This window comes from Mauremys mutica, chromosome 19 (assembly GCF_020497125.1).
Source record: "Mauremys mutica isolate MM-2020 ecotype Southern chromosome 19, ASM2049712v1, whole genome shotgun sequence".
In the NCBI taxonomy this organism is placed as follows: Eukaryota; Metazoa; Chordata; order Testudines; family Geoemydidae; genus Mauremys; species Mauremys mutica.
The window spans coordinates 17741056-17760935 of NC_059090.1; the positions used below are offsets into that span (position 1 = coordinate 17741056).

General features: G+C 46.8%; 1 protein-coding gene across 6 annotated transcripts in view; it reads right to left on the minus strand.

Annotated features, from left to right (window-relative positions):
- The window catches only part of KSR1 (kinase suppressor of ras 1), a 150914-nt gene that overhangs the window by 108046 nt on the left and 22988 nt on the right, over positions 1-19880 (minus strand). For 4 of the 6 annotated variants that reach the window (XM_044993750.1, XM_044993748.1, XM_044993751.1 and 1 more), the window contains exon 1: positions 11809-12128. The exons of the other annotated variants lie outside the window; for them this stretch is intronic. In XM_044993750.1, coding sequence (XP_044849685.1) covers positions 11809-12003 — 195 coding nt within the window. In that variant the 5' untranslated portion in view covers positions 12004-12128. Of the gene's footprint in view, positions 1-11808; positions 12129-19880 lie in introns of those variants that run through there. 6 annotated transcript variants of the gene reach the window in all.

A 19880-nucleotide genomic window follows, 5' to 3' on the forward strand; every position in this document is an offset into this window, starting at 1 on the left:
ATACCTAAGCCAGTCCCCTCCCTTATTTGTTCCTGAATTGCAATGGCTCCAGGACATTGGCTAAGGCAGTGGTTTTCAACCCAAGGTACAAGTACCCCTGGGGGGTATGCAGAGATCTTCCATGGGGTCCATCAACTCATCTAGATATTTGCTAGTTCTACAACAGGCTACATAAAAAGCACTGCCCAAGTCATAGACAATGAGTTGTTTATACTGCTCTATATACTAGACACTGAAACGCAAGTACAATATTTATATTCCAATTGATATATTTTATAATTATAAAGTGAAAATAAGAAAGTCAGCCATTTTTCAGTAATAGTGTGCTCAGGCACTTTTATGTCTGATTTTGTAAACAAGTCATTTAAGTGAGGTAAAATTTGGGGGTTCGCAAGACAAATCAGACTCCTGAAAGGGGTCCAGTCATCTGAAAAAGACTGAGAACCACTGAGTGAAAGCTCTCACGTACAGCACAGAGCAAAGGACAATGCACAGGGGAGGCAGTAGCTAGATGAACAGAAGAATTTTTCCATCGACCTCACCACTTCTGCACCAGGGAATAGGTCGACCTAACTATGGAGCACAGGGCACAAAATTTTTCACAGCCCTGTCACAGCTAGATTTTAGGACTAAGCTACTCTACCTCTACATGGTGTTTTTGTACCAATTCAGCTACACTGATGCAAGCTCTGCGATACACCAACGTGCTGCAGCTACACTGGAGGTTCGCAGTGGTGTGCTACGCTAGTATAAATAGCCTCAGTACAGACAGGGCCTAAGGTTTCTTCATGCTCTCTGGCAGCACGAGAGGACCCATTCCTAGACTGCTCAGAGCTGGTGTAAGGGAATCTATGCTGGCCCTGCTTAGGGTTACCAACTTTCTGATTGCAAAAAAACCGAACACCCTTCCCTCGCCCCCCCACACTGAAGGCCCCACCCCTTCTCCAAGGCCCTGCCTCCCTGCTCTAACTTACAGGCAGGACCCTGAACAGCCCAAGAAGCAAACAGATGGCCTAAAACCACCTTAGCCCACATCCTGTCCCAAGTACAGGGATGGGGTAACAGAATCAGGCTCTGAGATTTTATCACCACCTTATTTTCCACTTGTTAATAAGATTCCTAAGTCAAGGGGAAATATGGTCCTCTTAAATTTGGCTTTCCATAAAAACAGAAACACACACCACACACCAAGCTAAGACCAACACTGGGTCCAATTCTGCCCTCAGTTACACCTGTGCTACCATAGGTAAGTCAAGATCACTAAACTAGAACTCAGTTGACAGCTAAAAGTTGAGAATTGGTCCTGCTTTGAGCAGGGGGTTGGACTAGATTACCTCCTGAGGTCCCTTCCAACCCTGATATTCTATGCGTCTAAAAGAAAGTTATTTAAGGATATTTGTAGGTATGAAGGTGGCCCATTGTAATTCGGTTATCTCATTTATACCAGAGTAATCTTCATTGGAATAACTCTGGATTTATACCAGTGTTATAACAACTTGGTATTATTTGTCCCCATGCCCTCTTGGATCGTCACCACTCTATTTCAAGGCCAAATTCTGTTTTTATTCACTTGGGTGCAAATCCAAGGTAACCTCATGGACCTCATTTATACTGCTGCAAAGTCAAAATCAGCCCTTAACGTGGGAAAGGCAGGTTAGGATCCTTGCTGCTGAAACTGAAAGCTGGAAAATCCTAGTCAGAGGGCTGCTGTTTTTGCACTAGGCCAAGCCATCTAATTTGCTTGTCTCCCCTACTGTGAAAGTGCCAACAAGGAAGAGCCAGTTTATTTTTAGAAAGAGCTCTGCAACTGGTGCAAAGCAGGCCATGTATCTGCAGCAGCATAATCCCACCCTTCAAGTGTTCTGCCCCCAGTATCCTCTCACAGCACAGCCAGGGAGATGAGCCAAACTAAACTCTCACTCTGTCCCCCTTCTTTTAGGGAAACCGCTGTTAGAAACAGGAAGCTGCCTTTTTTTTCCACTAGAGCACGGACTATGTATTTAAGAGCCTCCGCCACCTAACCACACGCGCTGTATGCACCATCTGTTACTCCTCTATCACTTTCAGGCCAACCACAGTTCTTGAGTAGCCAGGCTACAAAATTCACTTGTTCGGTTTTATGAAAGGTTGGTTTCTGTTGAAGCAATAAGTCAAATCTCATACTGAAAGCTCTGTTCCCGTCACCCTTCCTCTCTCTCTCTCTCAAGTAACACCTTACTTTGGAAGTACCTGTAGTGAATAAAGGCGATACTCAGGGGGTCAGATCGTTAGCAGGCAGAGCTCCATTGAGCTCAAGGGAAGGCAAGCAAAGCTGGCCCCCAAGTGCTTTTTATTCTGCTAAACCTTCCCAGCGTGGGCCAACACAAAATACACCTGCTGGGCTGGATTCTTCATTGTTATGCAAATGGCTACACAGAGTGCAGAGCGCTCTGACTAGGTATCTTAACACTCACTTTGCTTTGGTGCAAATGGGCAGATCTTCTGCTGGTGTAAACCTACATGATCCCATTGACCTCAGTGCCAACTGACCTCTGCCAGAGTGCAAACCCAATGACTGCACAAGGTGCAGGGCAACTGAGGATCATGCTCCCTGAGCAGAGTCCAAAACTCACCCCCTTCCAAGGGTTTGGCTTTACTGACCTAGAAATTAACAGCAATATTCAGTTCAGACCTTTCCCCAGGCTTCTGATCCTGTTCCTTCTGCTTTGATTCCCGCCCTAGATTCAGCAAGAGGCTCTCCGCTGTCCCTTCGCAGAGCCCCTGATGCAGGCAGAGAGAGGATGACTGAGTGAAGGGGAAACTATTGGAGCACCCACACGCTGAGGCTTTTCTCAGGTCTTACAATGGCTTTATGGAGCTGTGGACAGCTGGTGTAGGTTAGAGCAGCCCTGTAGCTTAACTGGATTAGTTCACAGCCAGTCCCAGAACCCAGAGAGTGAGGTGCAATTGGTGGAATATGGCCACATTTGCCCATCCTCGAGTCCCTCCAGCCAAGCTGTGCCGAGAACAGCTCTAGCACAGCTCAGAATCAGCACCAGGGATCCTGTGACTGGAGAAAAAGAAAGCTTGGGGGAGGAAGGGGGAGGAGATGGACACGACCACTACACACCACCCGAACAATTTCTTAACTATTCAGAGCCAGACTGTGTTTTGGACGACAGGCCTACACAAGGGTGCAAGAACGCTCCTAAGCAGGTTTCCCAGACCATGTATTCTGGCCCAGAAGTACATGGGCCACTTGCTTGCTTCCCCTGTCCTGGAACAGGTAGAGCCTTGACTCCCTTATTTGCTGCTAGGACAGACCAGCAGTACAGTATCACTCCCTGGCAGTGAGAATCAAACAGGAAGGAACTATGCCCCAGGGGACGTCTGAGTCACACCACCTCTTGGGGACATGGCTTAAAACACAGACTTGGAAGGATTCATTTTTTTAATCAGTAAACGTTGAGGTCATTGTCCACACCCAAAGGGGCAAAACCATGCATTTCCATCATTAATAATCAAAAAATGTACAGAGGCAAAGAGACAAATGCTTGAGCAATTAGAGTTTGAGTTAAGGGTATTTACTTAAGATATTTTGACATGTGATGTTGATTTGCTTTTGAATTGTTAAAAAGATTAAAAATTTTATATCTCATCATCTACAGTTATTTAATAAGTATTGGCCGACACCCCTGCCAATTTACCACAACTGTGAAAGTTAACGGGGGCGGGGTGGGATTTAAAAATAAACATGGCTCTTATCTGTAGCAAGGACACCACCCACCACCAAATTCTGCCAAGCCTACTTGTACAGTCACTCTTTGCCCAGGGCTGTGCTGAAAGGCACATATTTTGCCCTATGGAAAGGGCAAGAAGTGACCAAACGTGATTTAATTTTTTTTATTATTATTATTATTATTATTCCCTCTTTGGACTGAATAAAGCACAAAAAATTTCAACTTGAAGAGGAGGGCTTGGGGTTTATTTTAAGAGGTTAATCTGAAAATATACAGTTTATGCTGAAAGTGCCTCTTCAACCTTAACATCACATGATTAATATACACATTGAACTATTACAAGATATTTTATGGTCTATTTATGAACAAAAGTCAAAGTGGTAAGTCTGCATGCTTGCATGGCTGACTCATATCTAAATCCATATTGTTAGTATGCAGTGTGAATTTTTTCATGCACTAATAAGCTACCTTTGAACTTGACTATCAGACCAAAACCAGCTCAGTTACACCTGTGCAAACCCAGTCAAAGCAATAGGTTCGGATGAATGCAGCTGGGGACAGAATTGGACACTGGTGTAAATCAGAAGTTGGGGCGAGGGGGAGACTAGGACAAGCTCTGATCAGAATGAGCCCAGTCTCATCACTGCTAGCCGCTAAAGAATTTGGTTTTACAAAACAATCCACGTGCAAACAAAGGGCTCAACTTTAGGCTCTGCTGGAGCTCCTTTATGGAGGGAAGCCAACACCTAGGTGGCTTAACATCACCCATAGTGGGACCTGCTAGGATAGTGAGAACAAGTTCAAGCCTATACCCTGATTTCACTTCAGCCCAAGCTGTCCCCCATCCTACTCTGCAGCAGGGACAAAGGCTAATTAAGCCTGGGTGCTGTTAATCCGATCCCACAATTCCACCTGGGCTGTTCTTGCTTGTCTAACTCCTCCTTATTGGCCTCTGTTGGAAGACAGGATACTGGGCTAGATGGACCTTTGGCCTGACTCAGTATGGCCGCTCTCATGTTCCCCCTTCTTCAGCACTGTGTGCTAATCCCAACTTTGCCTACTCCATCACCACACCATTTGTGCAGAACTCCTCCTCCTGTCCTGCCAGTCAGCCAGAGCCTGACCCCAGCCTTTCGGTAAAGCTGATGTGGGATATCCTCAAGGCTCCTCATTTTCAGTTTTTACAAAAAAAGTTTCCCGGGTTTACAAAAGCGACACTTTTTTGCCAATTTTCATGCAATTTTGGGTCACTCAAACACATGAAAATCCTGATTACATTAAGAAAAGCCAATATGTTACATTAGGAAGACTTGTTTATGGCTATAAACAATTAGACTAAGTGTAGATGTGAGGCTGTCTGTAGAAAGGCAATGTAGTGGAAGACAGACACTCAGAATCAGGCACACTGATGTGTTGTAATAAGAGCAAAGGAAGAACAGGCCTATACATTTATAATCAGAGGTAATTTTCTTCAGCCAGACGCTTCAAACAGATCCACTCTTCAAAAGGCTTTTCGGGTTTTTTAAATGTATATTTGACCATCTGAAACTAACTAGAAATCCAAAGACTGGCACCCCCAATTTCTAAGGAGGAGATTAAAAACAAAATCAAGGTACTGTTTGGGCTCAAAGGTGTATGGCACTCGTGTCTGAAAGGGAAATGAAGTAAGGGAAGCGAGAGATCCTCTTACATAAGGCCTGATGTAAGAGGAAGTCGCTTTGGCTGAACAGGCTTCATTAACACATGGCTGCAGTTTGGGATGAAAAAATTCACTGCTCCTGTTAGTTCAGGTTTACAAACAATACAGCCTCCCCTTTAGTTTATTTACTCTAAAGGCCTGGCTTCCAGTTTGCAAGTTCAAACCCTTAGCACAATTCCTCTTCCCACCCCCACCCCCCCACACACACACACACACCCAAAGCGTATCTCTCAGAGTGTTCCTTTCTGGTAAGAGACCAATGACAGAGAGGAGCCTTTTTTTGTTAAACGTGTCAATATAAATTTGCCCCCAGTCTGAATGAGACACTATGGCCGATTCTCTGAGCAGGTCATTTAGAGGGTTGTAAATGTACATCTGAGGAATCAGACAGAAATCAGCACTAGGTTCTGGGTGGTGCTCCAGGGGGGTGCTTAGCTGAAGGCACAGCCCCAGGGAGGACTTGGGCAAGGTGCTTTTAAACCACCTCTGTGCCCTCCTGATGCCAGGCTGCCCCAGAAACCAAAAGAGCCCCCAGTGTAACTTAGGCAGCCCAGGAAGCTGCTCTAAGTTACGGCAGCCTGTCCCCACGGCGAGCGGAGCAAACCTAGTGGTGTGCACCATGGGGCTGTGGCCCCACCCCTCTCCTTCCTCAGCTCCACCCCTAACATGCCCCCCAAGAGGGGGGTGAGGAGAGAGAGAATCAACCGAGGGCCTAAAGCACTATAGGGTGACATTGAATGAGGGGCAGAAGCCTTTCCTATATATTCAACTTGAGAATGAGGTGGGAGGGGGTTACACACCAGGGGCCCAATTCTTCGGTCTCTGCAGCACCTTTACACCAGCTAGGCAGAGAGGTGAAGACAGAGATTGACACATTGGATCAGACCTGCAGTCCATCTAGCCCACTATATGGTCTCCCCGCAATGGCCACAACCAGAGGCGTCACAGTAAGGTCAAAAACACGCCAGTGTGCAAATGTAGGACAATCTGCCACCAGCACTAGGTCTCATCCTGGTCACTAATATATTGGCTTAAACACTGAGGTTTAATGGGACTTGGCCTCAGATTGGCAGGAAGTCTATGGCAGAACCGTGACCAGAACCCACCACAGGCTGGTGAGTCCAGAGGCCAGTCTTCCTTCCTACTGTGTTCTAGGGACCTACCACATCTGAAATCACAGAAGGCAAAACTTCAGAAGAATCATGCACAGTAGTAGGGTGGGGACAGACAAAAAGAGGCTTTAACAATGGGACATTCAAAAGTCAGGCTCTATCTACACAATAGTGCTTTCATCTTATTGTATACGTTTACTTCTAGCCCTATGGGTCCCAGGATATTAGAGACACAGTGGGGGGGACAGACATCTCTTTTACTGGACCAGCTTCTGTTGATTAAAGAAAAACTGATCCAATAAAAGATATTATGTCACCCACCTTGTCTCTCTCATCTTATTGGGAGAGGATGCTCTAACCCAAACCCATGACAGTTTATTAATTTAGCTCCCATGTAGACTACAGAAATAAACAGATCAGGGTGGGAATGGGGGTGAGGCTTGCACCAGGGCACAGGTTAAAGGAAAGCCCATTCAAGAGTTCATTGGGTACAATGTACAGTAATAAAAACACAAGGCTCAGTGGCACCAGACAATCCACTCTTCTAACAGGCAAACTAAACGCTGCATAATCTATGCTATGGGGAACCCCCTTACTTTTCATCCAAAGGGCCTTGCCACACTGCAAGCAGAAACTTTTGCAGCTAGCACATTTGCTAAAGAGTTTGCACTCACATGCTCTCTGCAAGCAGTTCCCACGGATCTAAAAATTCAACTCTGTTTCCAAAAGCTGCTGTGTGCTCTTGGCTTCCTGACAAATCCCGAAATAAAAATAAAAAAAACAACCATGATAAAAACATGACTACTCTGGATGCTCTTGAGAGTCCTCGGGCCTGATTCTACCCATGAAATGCTGCTGTAGTCAGAGCAGAGCGCTCATCTGTAAAGGCAGAGGCCTTAATTCAGCAGTCCATTCCTACTCAGGAAAGCACTTAAGAGTGTATTTTACTTTAGCTGTGTGCTTAAGCTCTGCCCAGTGCGACTTAAGCACATGCTTCAGTGCTTTGCTGCATGGGTTTGTGCTCTTTACACATTATGAATCCTAGGGTACATTATACAGTTCAGCTGTTCAGTTTAGAACAGAGATCTGTACAAGCGAGAGAGCAGTTGCCAAAAGCAACCACACAGCCAGGGACAAGCTTTGAGAACATTTAGATAAATGTTCTAAAATTTTAAAACTTTTTTCCAGCCAGGTTGCTACTATTCACCGTGAAAATGCTTACAGAACACTGCTCCAGATCATCCCTCTACCTGGAAGCAGGAGAGAGCATGCACTTGAGGGGCTCCTGATGGCCAACTAAAAACTGGGGGAAAGTTTAAGTGGTACAACGTACCTCTGACAGTATAAGGAGTGAACGCTGAAGGGGGGTCAGACCAGACCACAATTACAAAGATGCAACATTGAAACCACACTAGCACTTATCAGTATAACTTATGTCCCTCACAGGGGGTGCGTTGTTCCACCACCACCCACACAGAACGACATAAGTCCACCACTGTACACACCAACACTTATGCTCTCCCGCCGACATAGCTACCACCGCACATTGGAGATGGTTTAACTATGCTGACGAAGAGCTCTCTCTCCCCTCAGCATAGAGCGGCTTCGCGAGCAATCTTACAGCTGCATTGGTGCCGCTGGAAGCTTGCTAGTGGCAACAGAGCCAACACAGGACACTTGGGAAATGCACACACACAGGAAGGCAGCAAACCAACTTCACATTCCCCACCTGCAACCCCTGCCTCTTGCTCCCAAGAGGGACAGTGAGGAGAAGAAAAAAACGTAACATGCCTTTTCCTTCCATATACAGGGCCAAATCCTGCCCTCAAGTTACACAAGTGCAACCAAGTGATTAGGTCTTAGAAAGTGGGCCCCTTCTTCTGCCAAAAAACCAAAACACTTTATAACCAAAATTGTGTGCTCCCTTCCCCCCCCCACCCAGTCACCCCTCTCCACTCTGTCTGTTGTAGCCACCTGTTGTGTTTCCATCATATACTTAGGGCTTGGCTACACAGGAAAGTTTTCCAGTTATACTGGTGTAGTAAAACCCAGTGTGACTACCCACGCTGGCACTCTTCCAGAATAAGAGTGACCACATGGGAGGTTACACTGGTATAGCTATCAGTTTAAATTCATACCTTATCTTATTCCAATGCAACTTTCCCCACATAGACAAGTTCCATAGAGCCGGGGCTGTCTTTTCATTACGTATGTGAACAACACGTTGTAAACTGGGACCTCGATTAGGGCTGGTTTAATAATTCTGTCAAATTTGTTTTGACAGAAGATTCCTCCCCCCCCCCCATTTACAAAAAAAACCAAAAAACAGTCTGAGTTCCCATCAATAGGAAGTTTTTTGGCTGAAAAGCTATCTCCAGCCAAACAACATTCAGTTTATTTACAAAAAAGTCAAGTGTATTCCAAGCAGCTCTAGGCACTATTAATGACATTCAAATTACTAATAAACCATTCCATGACTTCCCCAAGACCCCACATGCACAGCAAGCAAGACTTGCCAGAGTCCAGGCCCTGATTTCTAGTCAGGTTTATGAACGACACTGAATCCCCTTCACCTACTAGTCAACACACAACATGACTGGTTTTATTATCTCTGAAAATAAACAACAAACAAAAAACCACAACCTCTGATACCCAGAGCTTGATTCTCTGTTGCCTGCACATTTACACAGTGAGAAGTGGGTATAGAAGGCCACCAGATCAGAATGGCAGTGTTTTTACTCCTACTTTGCACTGGGTCAGCCTGGGGGAGAAGGGGTGAATGATTGTACAAAGTGCAGGGCAACGTGGAATATCAGTCCCCATGTCTTTCTTTGGCTGGCAGCGCTGCAGAGGCACTGTGCTTACATTGAATAGCACATCAGTTTCTCACCCCCAAGCAATGAGAAAGTACAGCCTTATTACTAAAGTACACATTTCACTATTGCACATGACTACTGGAAACATCTGTTTAAATATTTTACCCACTAAATAACCAAAGTGACACTCAGACATCTATGCTGGATAGTTATAGCACATACAGGGAGAAAACTAAAGCAAAAACTTTAGGACCGGAAAGTGGTTTTCACCTGTAAAAGGTCAGGAGGCCAGGTCACAATCCCCCTACAAATTGAGGTTTCTTTAGACTCTTTGTAGATTATCTGTTTCTTGGTACTGTGCCTGTCATTTTCAAAGCAAAATGATCTGCTAATCAGTGTGCATATTCTGAGCACAAAAAAGTACACACACCAAATTGTTAAAATCTAGGCAAATACTGTTACATGAGGATGAGTGTTGGTTTTCTCTTCTTTTGAAAACCTTGTTTGGGCGGGAAGGAAAAGAGAGGAGAATGGACAGACTGCCCTAAATGAGTAATCCCCTATTGTTCTACTAATTCTATTGAGAACTTCACTTCTTGGATACTTGTTTTTAAAAGCATGTCTAGCTAACACATAACTGGCCTCCTACAGATGTTCCTAGAGGTTCCAGATGTGTGGGAGCACTCACACCTTTGTTTCTACCATGTCATCTGCAGCGCCTACTGGAGTGCATTAATATAATACTTTATTCTAAGCAAGCACAAACAAAAGCCTGACTTCACACAGAGAAAAAATATTATGTTTTGCTTCTCCTGGATATGACAACACGATCTGCACAAAACACCAAACAAAGTAAAAGAAATACAGTTTCAGCATTAAAAAAATAAATAGAGAGAGAGAAACAAAAACAGTAGCATTTGAAAGCTATGGCAAGATCCAGCATTAAGTTCCTGTCATGGAAATACATCTACATATTTGGGAGCAAGAAGAATTTAATACAACCTGTCTAAACATAACACTAGTATCCAGTTTAGAAGATATTTCTCTACTGGATAACTGACAGATAACTAAGCAGGATCAGTGCAAAGGAGCCAGTAACGGAAAGATAGGCCTGAAAATGCAGAGCAGGAAATGGAGTCCAAAAAAGCAAGTGTCAGGGGAAGATAGCAAGAGGGAGATTTGTGTCTTTCCAAGCCTCGGAAATGACTGGTGGGAGGTCCCAGCTACCAACAGACTTTCTAAATCATGCTCACATCATTCTCATTTCCATCCCCAGGCCACACCAGCTTCTACTTCCACAGTGAGGTTTGGAGCCCGTGTTTACTGCCCAGCAGCTTCAGACAGTGTTTTTAGAAGAACAAAACAAAGCAAAACAGGCAGGTTTCCCCAAACTCTCCAAGCAAACCCCTCAAACGTCAAACTAAAGCAGCAAGCCTGGGATCCTAGTAACTAGGCCTTTGCAAATGGGAGCTCTCCTCCCACAGGCAACTCTCCAGCTTATTATTAAACTTGATCATCCAATGACTTCCTTCAGCTCTCATTTAACCACAGACTGTTATCCAGGGAGTGCCTTTTGATGGGAGACCACAGCTGTTATAATACAGGACAAGGAAGTGGTGAAGGAATGGATGGTGAGAGATAAGGGCATCCTTGCACCCACCATAAGGAGCCCCCCGGTTTGCATGGCTAGGAAGCGGGGAGATACACACACACAGCTGTTCTAGCGCTGGGGAAATGCATAGGTACTGGGGGAGGACATGGAATCCCCTCCATGGTCACAAGAGTTGCACAGGACTAAATGGAGCAGTGCAGGGGTGACTCTAGCTCAGCCCCCAGTTGTGTGGGTGCCCTGAGGTATAGCTACGCTCTGTACTTCCAAGGTGTAGCAGCTAGTGAAGCAGGGCAGAGCGGAAGGAGGCAAAGGAAACCCCTCTAGCTGTTTCAAGGGTAGTAAGGGGTGGGATACATGGGGGGGAGGAGGGGAGAATGCCCTTACAGTTGATGCCGGGGGGGACCCCTCTATTGTTACAGGGCTGGGGCAAGTCCTCCCCAACTGGGGAAGGGGGAGGAGAAAATGGAGGGGAGCAATTGGTCTAAGGGACCCCCAGGGACAGGATCCCCAGGGGCAGTCAGGGCTGACCCTAAGGACCCCCCCCACAGACAGGACCCCCAGGAGCTACAGGGCTAGTCAGGAGGGGCTGACCCTAAGCCCCCCCCAGGACAGGACCCCCAGGGGCTGTCAGGAGGGGTGACCCTAAGCCCCCCCCCAGGGGCTGTCAGGAGGGGTGACCCTAAGGCCCCCCCCCAGGGACAGGACCCCCAGGGGCTGTCAGAGGCTGCCGGCTAGCAAGGAGGGGCTGACCCCAAGGCCCCCCCCCCGGGCCAGGACCCCCAGTCGCTCTCGGGCTGGCGCGGGGCGAGCCCCCCGCTGCCGGGCTGGAAGGGGGCGGCGGGCTCGGTACCTCCAGGGTGCGGATCTCCTGCTGGGTGAGGTCGTTGGAGGCGGCGCACTTGGTGCGGAGGCCCCGCAGGCTGGACAGCGAGATGTCGATGAGGCTCTGCAGCTGCCCGCACTGCTGCAGGGCGGCCCGGGCTCCCGCCTGCCCGCCCCGCCGCTCCGCCCGGGGCTCGGCGCGCCCGGCGGCAGCGCTAGCCATGCCTCGGCATCGGGGGGGCGGGCGGCCCGGGCGGGGAGCCGGCGCGGGAGGCTCCGGAGGGGCTGGGGCTGGGTCCGCCCCGCCGGCGGAGGAAGCGACATGCAAAGCGGCGGCGCCACTGGGAGCTCGCCGGCTCCTGCTCGCCTGCCCCTCGCCCGTAGCCTTTTCATAGCCGCCGGGGGGCCGGGGTCGGGCCGACGGGGCCGACGGGACTTGTAGTTTTCCTGCCGCCCTGGCTGCAAGCCGCAAAAGGGTAACGCGGGGGGGGGGCAGGTTCAACCCCCCCTGCACCCCCAAGGGAAAGAGGATTAACCCCCCCCCAACAAACACTTGGCTGGAGCTAGTGCAGGTCCACCTTATACCCCCCTCCTTCACTATTCCCTGCCCCCAACTCAGTAAAAACCAGGCTGCCTTAGTTCCAGCAGGGTTTTACATCAAGATAACAACCTCGCTGGACACATAACACTTGTTTTGTTTTGTTTCTTTGCAGCGAAGACAGAGCCATAGGCACAGGCAGGGCCGGCTCCAGGTGTTTTTTGCCTCCCCAAGCAAAAATAAATAAATAAATAAATTTTAAAAAGGGGCCGGAGTACCGCTGCCAAAGCAACAACAAAAAAAGCCGGAGTGCCGCCACCGAAGCAAACAAACCAACAAACAAAAAGCGGGAATGCGGCCTCTGGAAAAGTGCAGCCCCAAGCACATGCTTGGAACGCTGGTCCCTAAGGCACAGGACCCCGCCTCACCCAACCCTACTGGGAGTAGGGTGACCAGACAGCAAGTGTGAAAAATCGGGACAGGGGGGTAGGAGCCGATTTAAGAAAAAGACCCAAAAATCAGGATTGTCCCTATAAAATTGGGACATCTGGTCACCCTAAGTGGGAGAGACAGACCCTCTTCCAACTCCTTTGATTGTCACTGAGCACCGTGGAGGGTGGGTGTGAAACACTACTCTTCCGGTAGGTTTTTTGCACCCACTGAGTCCAGCTGTAAATAACTACACAAGGTGCAAAGCAACAGAGGATCAGGCCCCCTTATTGTGGGCCAGATCCTCAGCTGGTGTGAAAGGAGTTACAGCAATTTACACAAGGCTTTTGGCCCTGTTATCTTAACATGGGTCCACTAGGGTGAAAGCCATTAATATTGATAACTTTTTTCTTTCCATAAGACTTTTGTGTTCCCACTGCCAAAAATCTTACGCTCTGAAAGGGACATCATATTCTTAATGCCTCTTTAGTAACACAAGAAGGGAATTATACACGCTATGTCCATATCCACGCATAATTCTCTACGTGTTTTGACACCTTGCACATTATGCTGGGGTGGATTTGGCCCATTAATTATATGTAGCATTTATATAGCCTTTTACATTTCCAAAGCACTATGCAAACACCACCTAGGGTGACCAGATGTCCCAATTTTATAAGGACAGTCCCAATTTTTGGGACTTATATAGTCTCCTGATACCCCACCACAACCACCCCGTCCCGATTTTTCACATTTGCTGTCTGGTCACCCTAACACCACTTAGTTTATTTAATCTAATAAAACACCTACACAGTGGCTCTCAACCTTTTCTATACCCAGGCAACCTCAGACCTTCACCTAGCTATCCAGGATCTACCCAAGAGCCCCTTGCCACTTATCAATATTCAGGGGCGGCTCTAGGTATTTTGCTGCCCCAAGCATGGCAAGCAGGCTGCCTTCAGCGGCTTGCCTGCGGGAGGTCCCCGGTCCCGCGGATTCAGCGGCTTGCCTGTGGGAGGTCCCCGGTCCCGCGGATTTGGCAGCAGGCTGTGGGAGGTCTGCCAAAGCCGCAGGACCAGCGGACCCTCCGCAGGCATGCCGCTGAAGGCAACCTGCCTGCTGCCCTTGCGGCGACCGGCAGAGCGCCCCCTGTGGCTTGCCGCCCCAGGTACGCGCTTGGCGTGCTGGTGCCTGGAGCCGCCCCTGTCAATATTGAGAGGGAAGCGGGGTTGTGATCCGGATACCTGCCCGTGATCACTAAGTTAAAGACGCATGATCTAGATAGTCAGACCCCTCTGCCTTTGCGCAGGTCCAACTGCAGACCCAGGACCTTCGGTTGCTTTATTTACATCATTGATGCTGTTTGTTTTCCTTTGAGCAATTCCCTTGATTTTGGACAGTGAAACTAGACAGGTTAGTTTCACAGAATGTGTTTATAAATCAGATTAACTTTTTGTTTCTGCTGCATGAGCCCAATGCTAACACAGGGTCATTGGAATTGCCATACTGGATCAATCCTGTGGTCCACCTATTCCAATATCCCATCTCTGACAGTGGCCAGCACCAAATGCTTCAGAGGAAGGTGCAAGAAACCCCACAGTCAGCAGATGTGGGGTTATCTGTCCCCCATTAAGGTCTCATCTTAATCCCTAATAGAGATTGGTTTAAACACTGATGAGCATGGGGTTTTATATCCTGTCCAGTACTCTTTGCTTGCAGTGACTATTCTAACTTCTGGATAACCATATGACTTCCCAATCCCTCTTTGAGTCTTAATGAGTTTTTGGCCTCAACAACATCCTGTAGCAATGAGTTCCCTGTTGTCGTATCTTATTTCACAACACTCCAGGGAATGTTCAAGCAAAAAATAACATCTAAATGAAAGACTTGTTTTCATCCACTTTTAAAAGAAACCTTCCTATGCATCTTATCTTATCTACGTTCCTTCATTGTCATTACAAAGCCTTCCCTTTGCTGGCCGGAATCTGATTTCTCTTACACCATGTAAAACCAAGAATAGTTGAGCCAAAGTCAATAGCATTACACTGATATAAAACCAAAGTAAGAGAGGCCTGTATCAGCCCATGAGTCTAAATAGAGCTCAGAGTGACCCTCTAAATGATCTTTCCCAAATGTTCCATAAATCAATCAAAATGTTTTATGTAACAAAAATGTTTACATAGTAAAGAACAAGAGCATGTCTAGTATTTGAAGTGGGCATTAATGTAAACATCTTTTAGCCAATATAAACACTTAAGTACAAGAGTCATGTGGGTTCATTCAAATCTTTACTGAATAGCATTCTACAAGTAGCTTCATTATGGTATGGTCTGTGGGAACATTATGTTTGCAGCTCAGTTGGTGTTTCATTGTGAACTACACTATAAATAACAATTACAAATAAAGCAGATTTCATATCCTGAATATCTGATGTAGTGGCCACAAGCTGTGTGTGCGAAATATCAATACAAAAACAATATGCCTCCACCATGGTACCAGTTTTTGTTGAGTTTTAGTCAGGTGCTCAGAAAGAATGTAATTGCATGCTGACAGAAGAAGACGGAGATTATTAATGAGAACTAAATGAATACCTGTTTTTTTAGAAGACAATATGACAGCATAGCCACAAAGAGGAAAAGAAAAGCAGGCTCTAACCAAACATAAAGGAATATTAAAACAATATAAATATCAATACAGAGCCATGGGCAGTTTCTTAGTGGATCTTTCAAGGAGCTTACATAGAAGACAAGGAGGTTTTGAACGCAGCTCAGTTGCAGGATCTGACCATAATATGAAAGAGTCATTAATAAATTAAAGCCCATAGAGCTGGGGAGTAGCAAAAGTGGAGAGAAGGGAAGAGGAGAGGAAGCATAGTCAACTGGTGAAAGCACAGAAACAGGAGGATATTTAGGCCTCAGTACAGCAAAGCACTTAGGACCCAATCCCAAATCCATTGAAGTAAATGGAAAGACTCCTATCTTCAATGGGCTCCTGGTAGGCTTCTTAAGTATGTGTGTGAACATAATCTGAGTAGTCCCATTGACTTCAATGGCACTATTGACCTGTTGTAAATGACTCACATATTTAAGTGCTTTGCTGGATTGGATCCTAATGTTCTTTTGCCACTGACTTGCTGCATGACCTTGGGCAAGTCATTTAACTGCTTTATTGCCTCCATCTTTCTAATAGAGATAATATTTATTTACCTCACAGGAGGGTTGGGAGTTTTAATTCATAAGTGTTTGCAACACACTGAGATCCTAGGAAGCAGGCTGGTATAGACCTGGGAAATAGTATTACAGTGATACAATTGCTAAAAAGTCCATTGCATAGCCAGCCAGCAAGGAACATAAAGAAATTGCTACAGAAGACACTGTAGATTTATTGCATGGGAAAGCAAACCTAGGAAATAGAGGGGTCCTGCACTGCATGAGATTTTTAATCCTTGAGCAATGTTTGCGTATTCCAATGGGAGTGGCTGACTAACTCACTGGCTACCATGAGCAGGCAAGACCTACATTGCGCTAGACTGCCCTCTGGGCCCAAATGGAAAAAATGTGCTGACTAAATGTTTTGTACTGTACATGCATTAATGCCCCTATCCTCTGCATTCCTCAGTGATCTCCTCTGAACACTTACATGCTCAGGCTGCTGTCAACATTAGCCGGAGAAACAGAGAATCCTCTCAGAGTGTTGTTTCATGGGAGCTGCTTACACAAAAGAGAGCCAGTGCCTTCCAGACAGAGCGGTTTTGACTCCAGTCGCTGGGAAGAGAGGAGAAGGACTGATCCGCAAACCCCAAACCACAGGGAAATCGTTGTCTCTTTCCAAGACCGTAGCCCAGAACTGCAACCTTCGGCGTCCCGTACAGCTTCAGGCTGGGTCATGGAGTAAGCACCGAACAGACACGGTATTGAGACGGCTGGGGCCGAAGGCTGTGAAGGAGTAGTTGGGGGAGGTATAGTCTCTCTGGCTCCACAGTTATTATGGTCATAAGGGGTATATCCCCTATTCCAAAAGCAGCCACACTGGAACAGCACTACACCCTGCTCTCAGGCGAAGGTGGGGGGTGGATTCCATTCCCCTCCTGCCCCCGCTCCCCCTCTGTTTAGCTACAACACTCATTTAGGGCTGATCCAAAGCCCACTCATGTCCATTCACTTCAGTGGGCTTTGAATCAGGATTGAGCCTCACAGCAGGACTCAGGGCTCAAGCCTCGGCTCAGTCAGTGACCTGCTGTATGTCATCACATACATCATTGAATTCCTCTCTGTTTCCCCTCCCACCCTTTGCCTCTCCTCTCTATTTAGATTGGAAGTTCTTTGGGGCAGGGACTGTCTCTCACTGTGTTTGTACAGCACCTGGCACTATGGGGCCCTGGTCTCAGTCAGCACCTCTAGGAGCTACTGTTACATAAACCATAATAATAATCTTCTTGTCAACAATGCAAAGATGCTGGGGTCGGGGGTGGGGAGGAAGCAGAGATGGTTAAAAACCAGTTCTGGTGCACCTCGCAAGCTGCTTTTACCAACGTCTACATGGCCTTTTTAGCTAGCTTGCCCTAGTTTCAACTCAGCTAACCAAATATTGAAATTAGAAGATGGAACTGAAGTACTCAATGTGACGAGTTTAACACAGTGGTAGAAACCAGCTTTACGCAAGTGTAGCACTGGGATTTGAAGAGCTGAAATGTTGGGGGTGTCAGAGAAAGGAAGCCTATGATTTTCCCTCTCAGGCTTCCTCCTACAATCACCGCCTGAGTGTTCCTTTTTCCTATGCCCAGCACAGCACAGTAATACAGAGCAGTGACGGCAGGGGTTGGGCCTACTGAGCTGTGCTATTTCTAGGTATGCAGCGGGAGATTCCCTCGCAATCTTTGGAGCAAGTGAGGAGCATGACCATGGGCCAGATCCTCAGCTGGTATAAACTTCCCTAGTGCCACTGTCTTCAGTTTACATGTCTCCGGTGCCTGCAATGGAGCTTTGCTGATTTACCCCAGCTGAGGCTCCAGCCCCATATCTTTAAGAAAGTGCTTAGGATGTGCCTGACTCCTTACAAGTTGGTCTGTTCTCTGCACAGCTCTCCCTTTGGAAAGCTTATGTACTAATTGCAATGAAGGCCCAGTCTCGCAGTCCTGCAGGCAAAACACTCATTTTTCTCTATCAGCATCTACTCAAGTGTCTATTCTCAGAGGGGCCATTGGGAGCCTTGCTTGAGTAAAGAGGGCAGGATGAGGTGTAAGGGGTGAAACAGTCAGTCAGCAACGCTGGAAGGACAAGTAAAGAGACCACAGGCCGGCTGAGCAAACCTGACTAGTTGATATGAAATAGGAGAGGAAGGGAAATGGACATTAATTATGTATCGTTGTTAATAATTTGTATTGTGGTGGCATCTAGAGGCCAGGGCCCCATTGTGCCAGGCACTGTACAGACATAACAAAGAGACAGTCCTTGCTCCAAAAGGCTTGAGATCTCAGTGGAAGACTACAAGCAACAGGTAGATAGACAGGGGCGCACCAGATTAGCCTGATGAGATGTGGTCCCAGCGCCCAGGCTGCATAGCCCCTGTCGAGTTTTTTCGTAGGCATCGCAGCAGAGGAGGGTTTTAAAAAGGGGTTGGAAGGAGGACCAATGAAGTGGCTTTAAGGATGTTTACAGGGAACTCCTCCCCTGCGTCGGGGGGCAGTCTGGGGAAAAAAATGCAGTGGTGCTCGTTGGAAAAAATCTTGCAATCAAAGCTGGCATTATTTGCAGAACAAAGGTGCCGAGGGGACAATATCCTATTGGCATAAAAGAGATGATAGGGTAGGGCTCAACTGTAGAAATGAAAACCTTTGAAAAACAGAAGGGGAGAATGACAAAGGAGAGAGAATCCATAATGAATATAGCACGCGCACACACACACACGCAAAAGGATGGGGGAAAGACAACCAGAAACAAGGAGTGAAAAGACCAGAAGTAGAAGAAAGAAGAAGTGTCCAGTCTTCCCCGTTGAAACTCATTTGGATTCAGGTTTCATTACAAAGCCAGCCCAGGTTCACTAATGCAGTAGCAGGACTCATTCATCTATCATTTAACAAGATTTATACCCATTCTCGGATGAGTATCCCCACGGGTTACACTGAGTTATTAATATTAATTACTGCATAGCTCCCAGAGGTGTAGCTGGCACTGCGTAAGAGGCACAGAGAGACACAGATCTTTCCCCATCCATTTGGAACATGTTTAATCACAAAGACTAGTCTTTGTGGAGAAAAGAAAGAGGGCTGCTTCCCGTCTCCCCACGAACCGGATTCCATAGCCCTCAAGCAAACTGTCTCCTTGTCTCGGCACAAAAAAAAAAAAGTCTGCCTCGCTAAGACAAAATATTTCATTTGCTGTCAACCAGACAGCCCACGTGGGAAGCACTTTAAGCCTATTGTTCAAAAGTTTCAATAGTGAAAAAAAGTAGAAGAGGCCTGAACTGTCGCACACAGTTTTCTGTCCCCACTTTAGTAATTTTTCAGATCCACACAGTGTTCAAGAAGGAGACGATTCCTTTACAAAGAAAACTCAGCCATTTACAGGCCACTTGTGTTTAAAAAAAAAAAAAAGATGCTCATCTTAATAGCTGCACAACAGATTCGAAAGGAAAAGTGTTTTCAACGTAATAACTTTTAACACTACCCACCCACCTACCCCTCCCACCCTTGTGAGGAATTGCCAGGCAGATTTGGCAATCCAAACTTGAAGTACAGCACCAGCTACTGAGCACTGGAACACCAGGATTTTTCAGCAGGCCAGTGGCAATAGCAGGGTAAGCGTGTTTTCTAATGAGCTGGAGTAAAGAGCTGCTAGAGGAAGCTGTTTACAATGCACGCGTTTTATCGCTCTTACAAAACCCACGAACAATGATACATAGATGCCAAGGCCAGAAGGGACCACTGTGATCATCTAGTCTGACTCCTCTATAACACAGGGCATAGGACTTCCCCCAAAATAATTCCTGGAGCAGATCTTTTAGGAAAAAGATTCTCCTCTCACCACCACCACCCCCCCGCCTCCACCCCCACTCCCAGTAACTTTTGAGTCGTAGTCCAGTGTCTGGACCACAAATCCCAGGTTCAATTCCTGGCTTTACCACAGCTTCTCTGA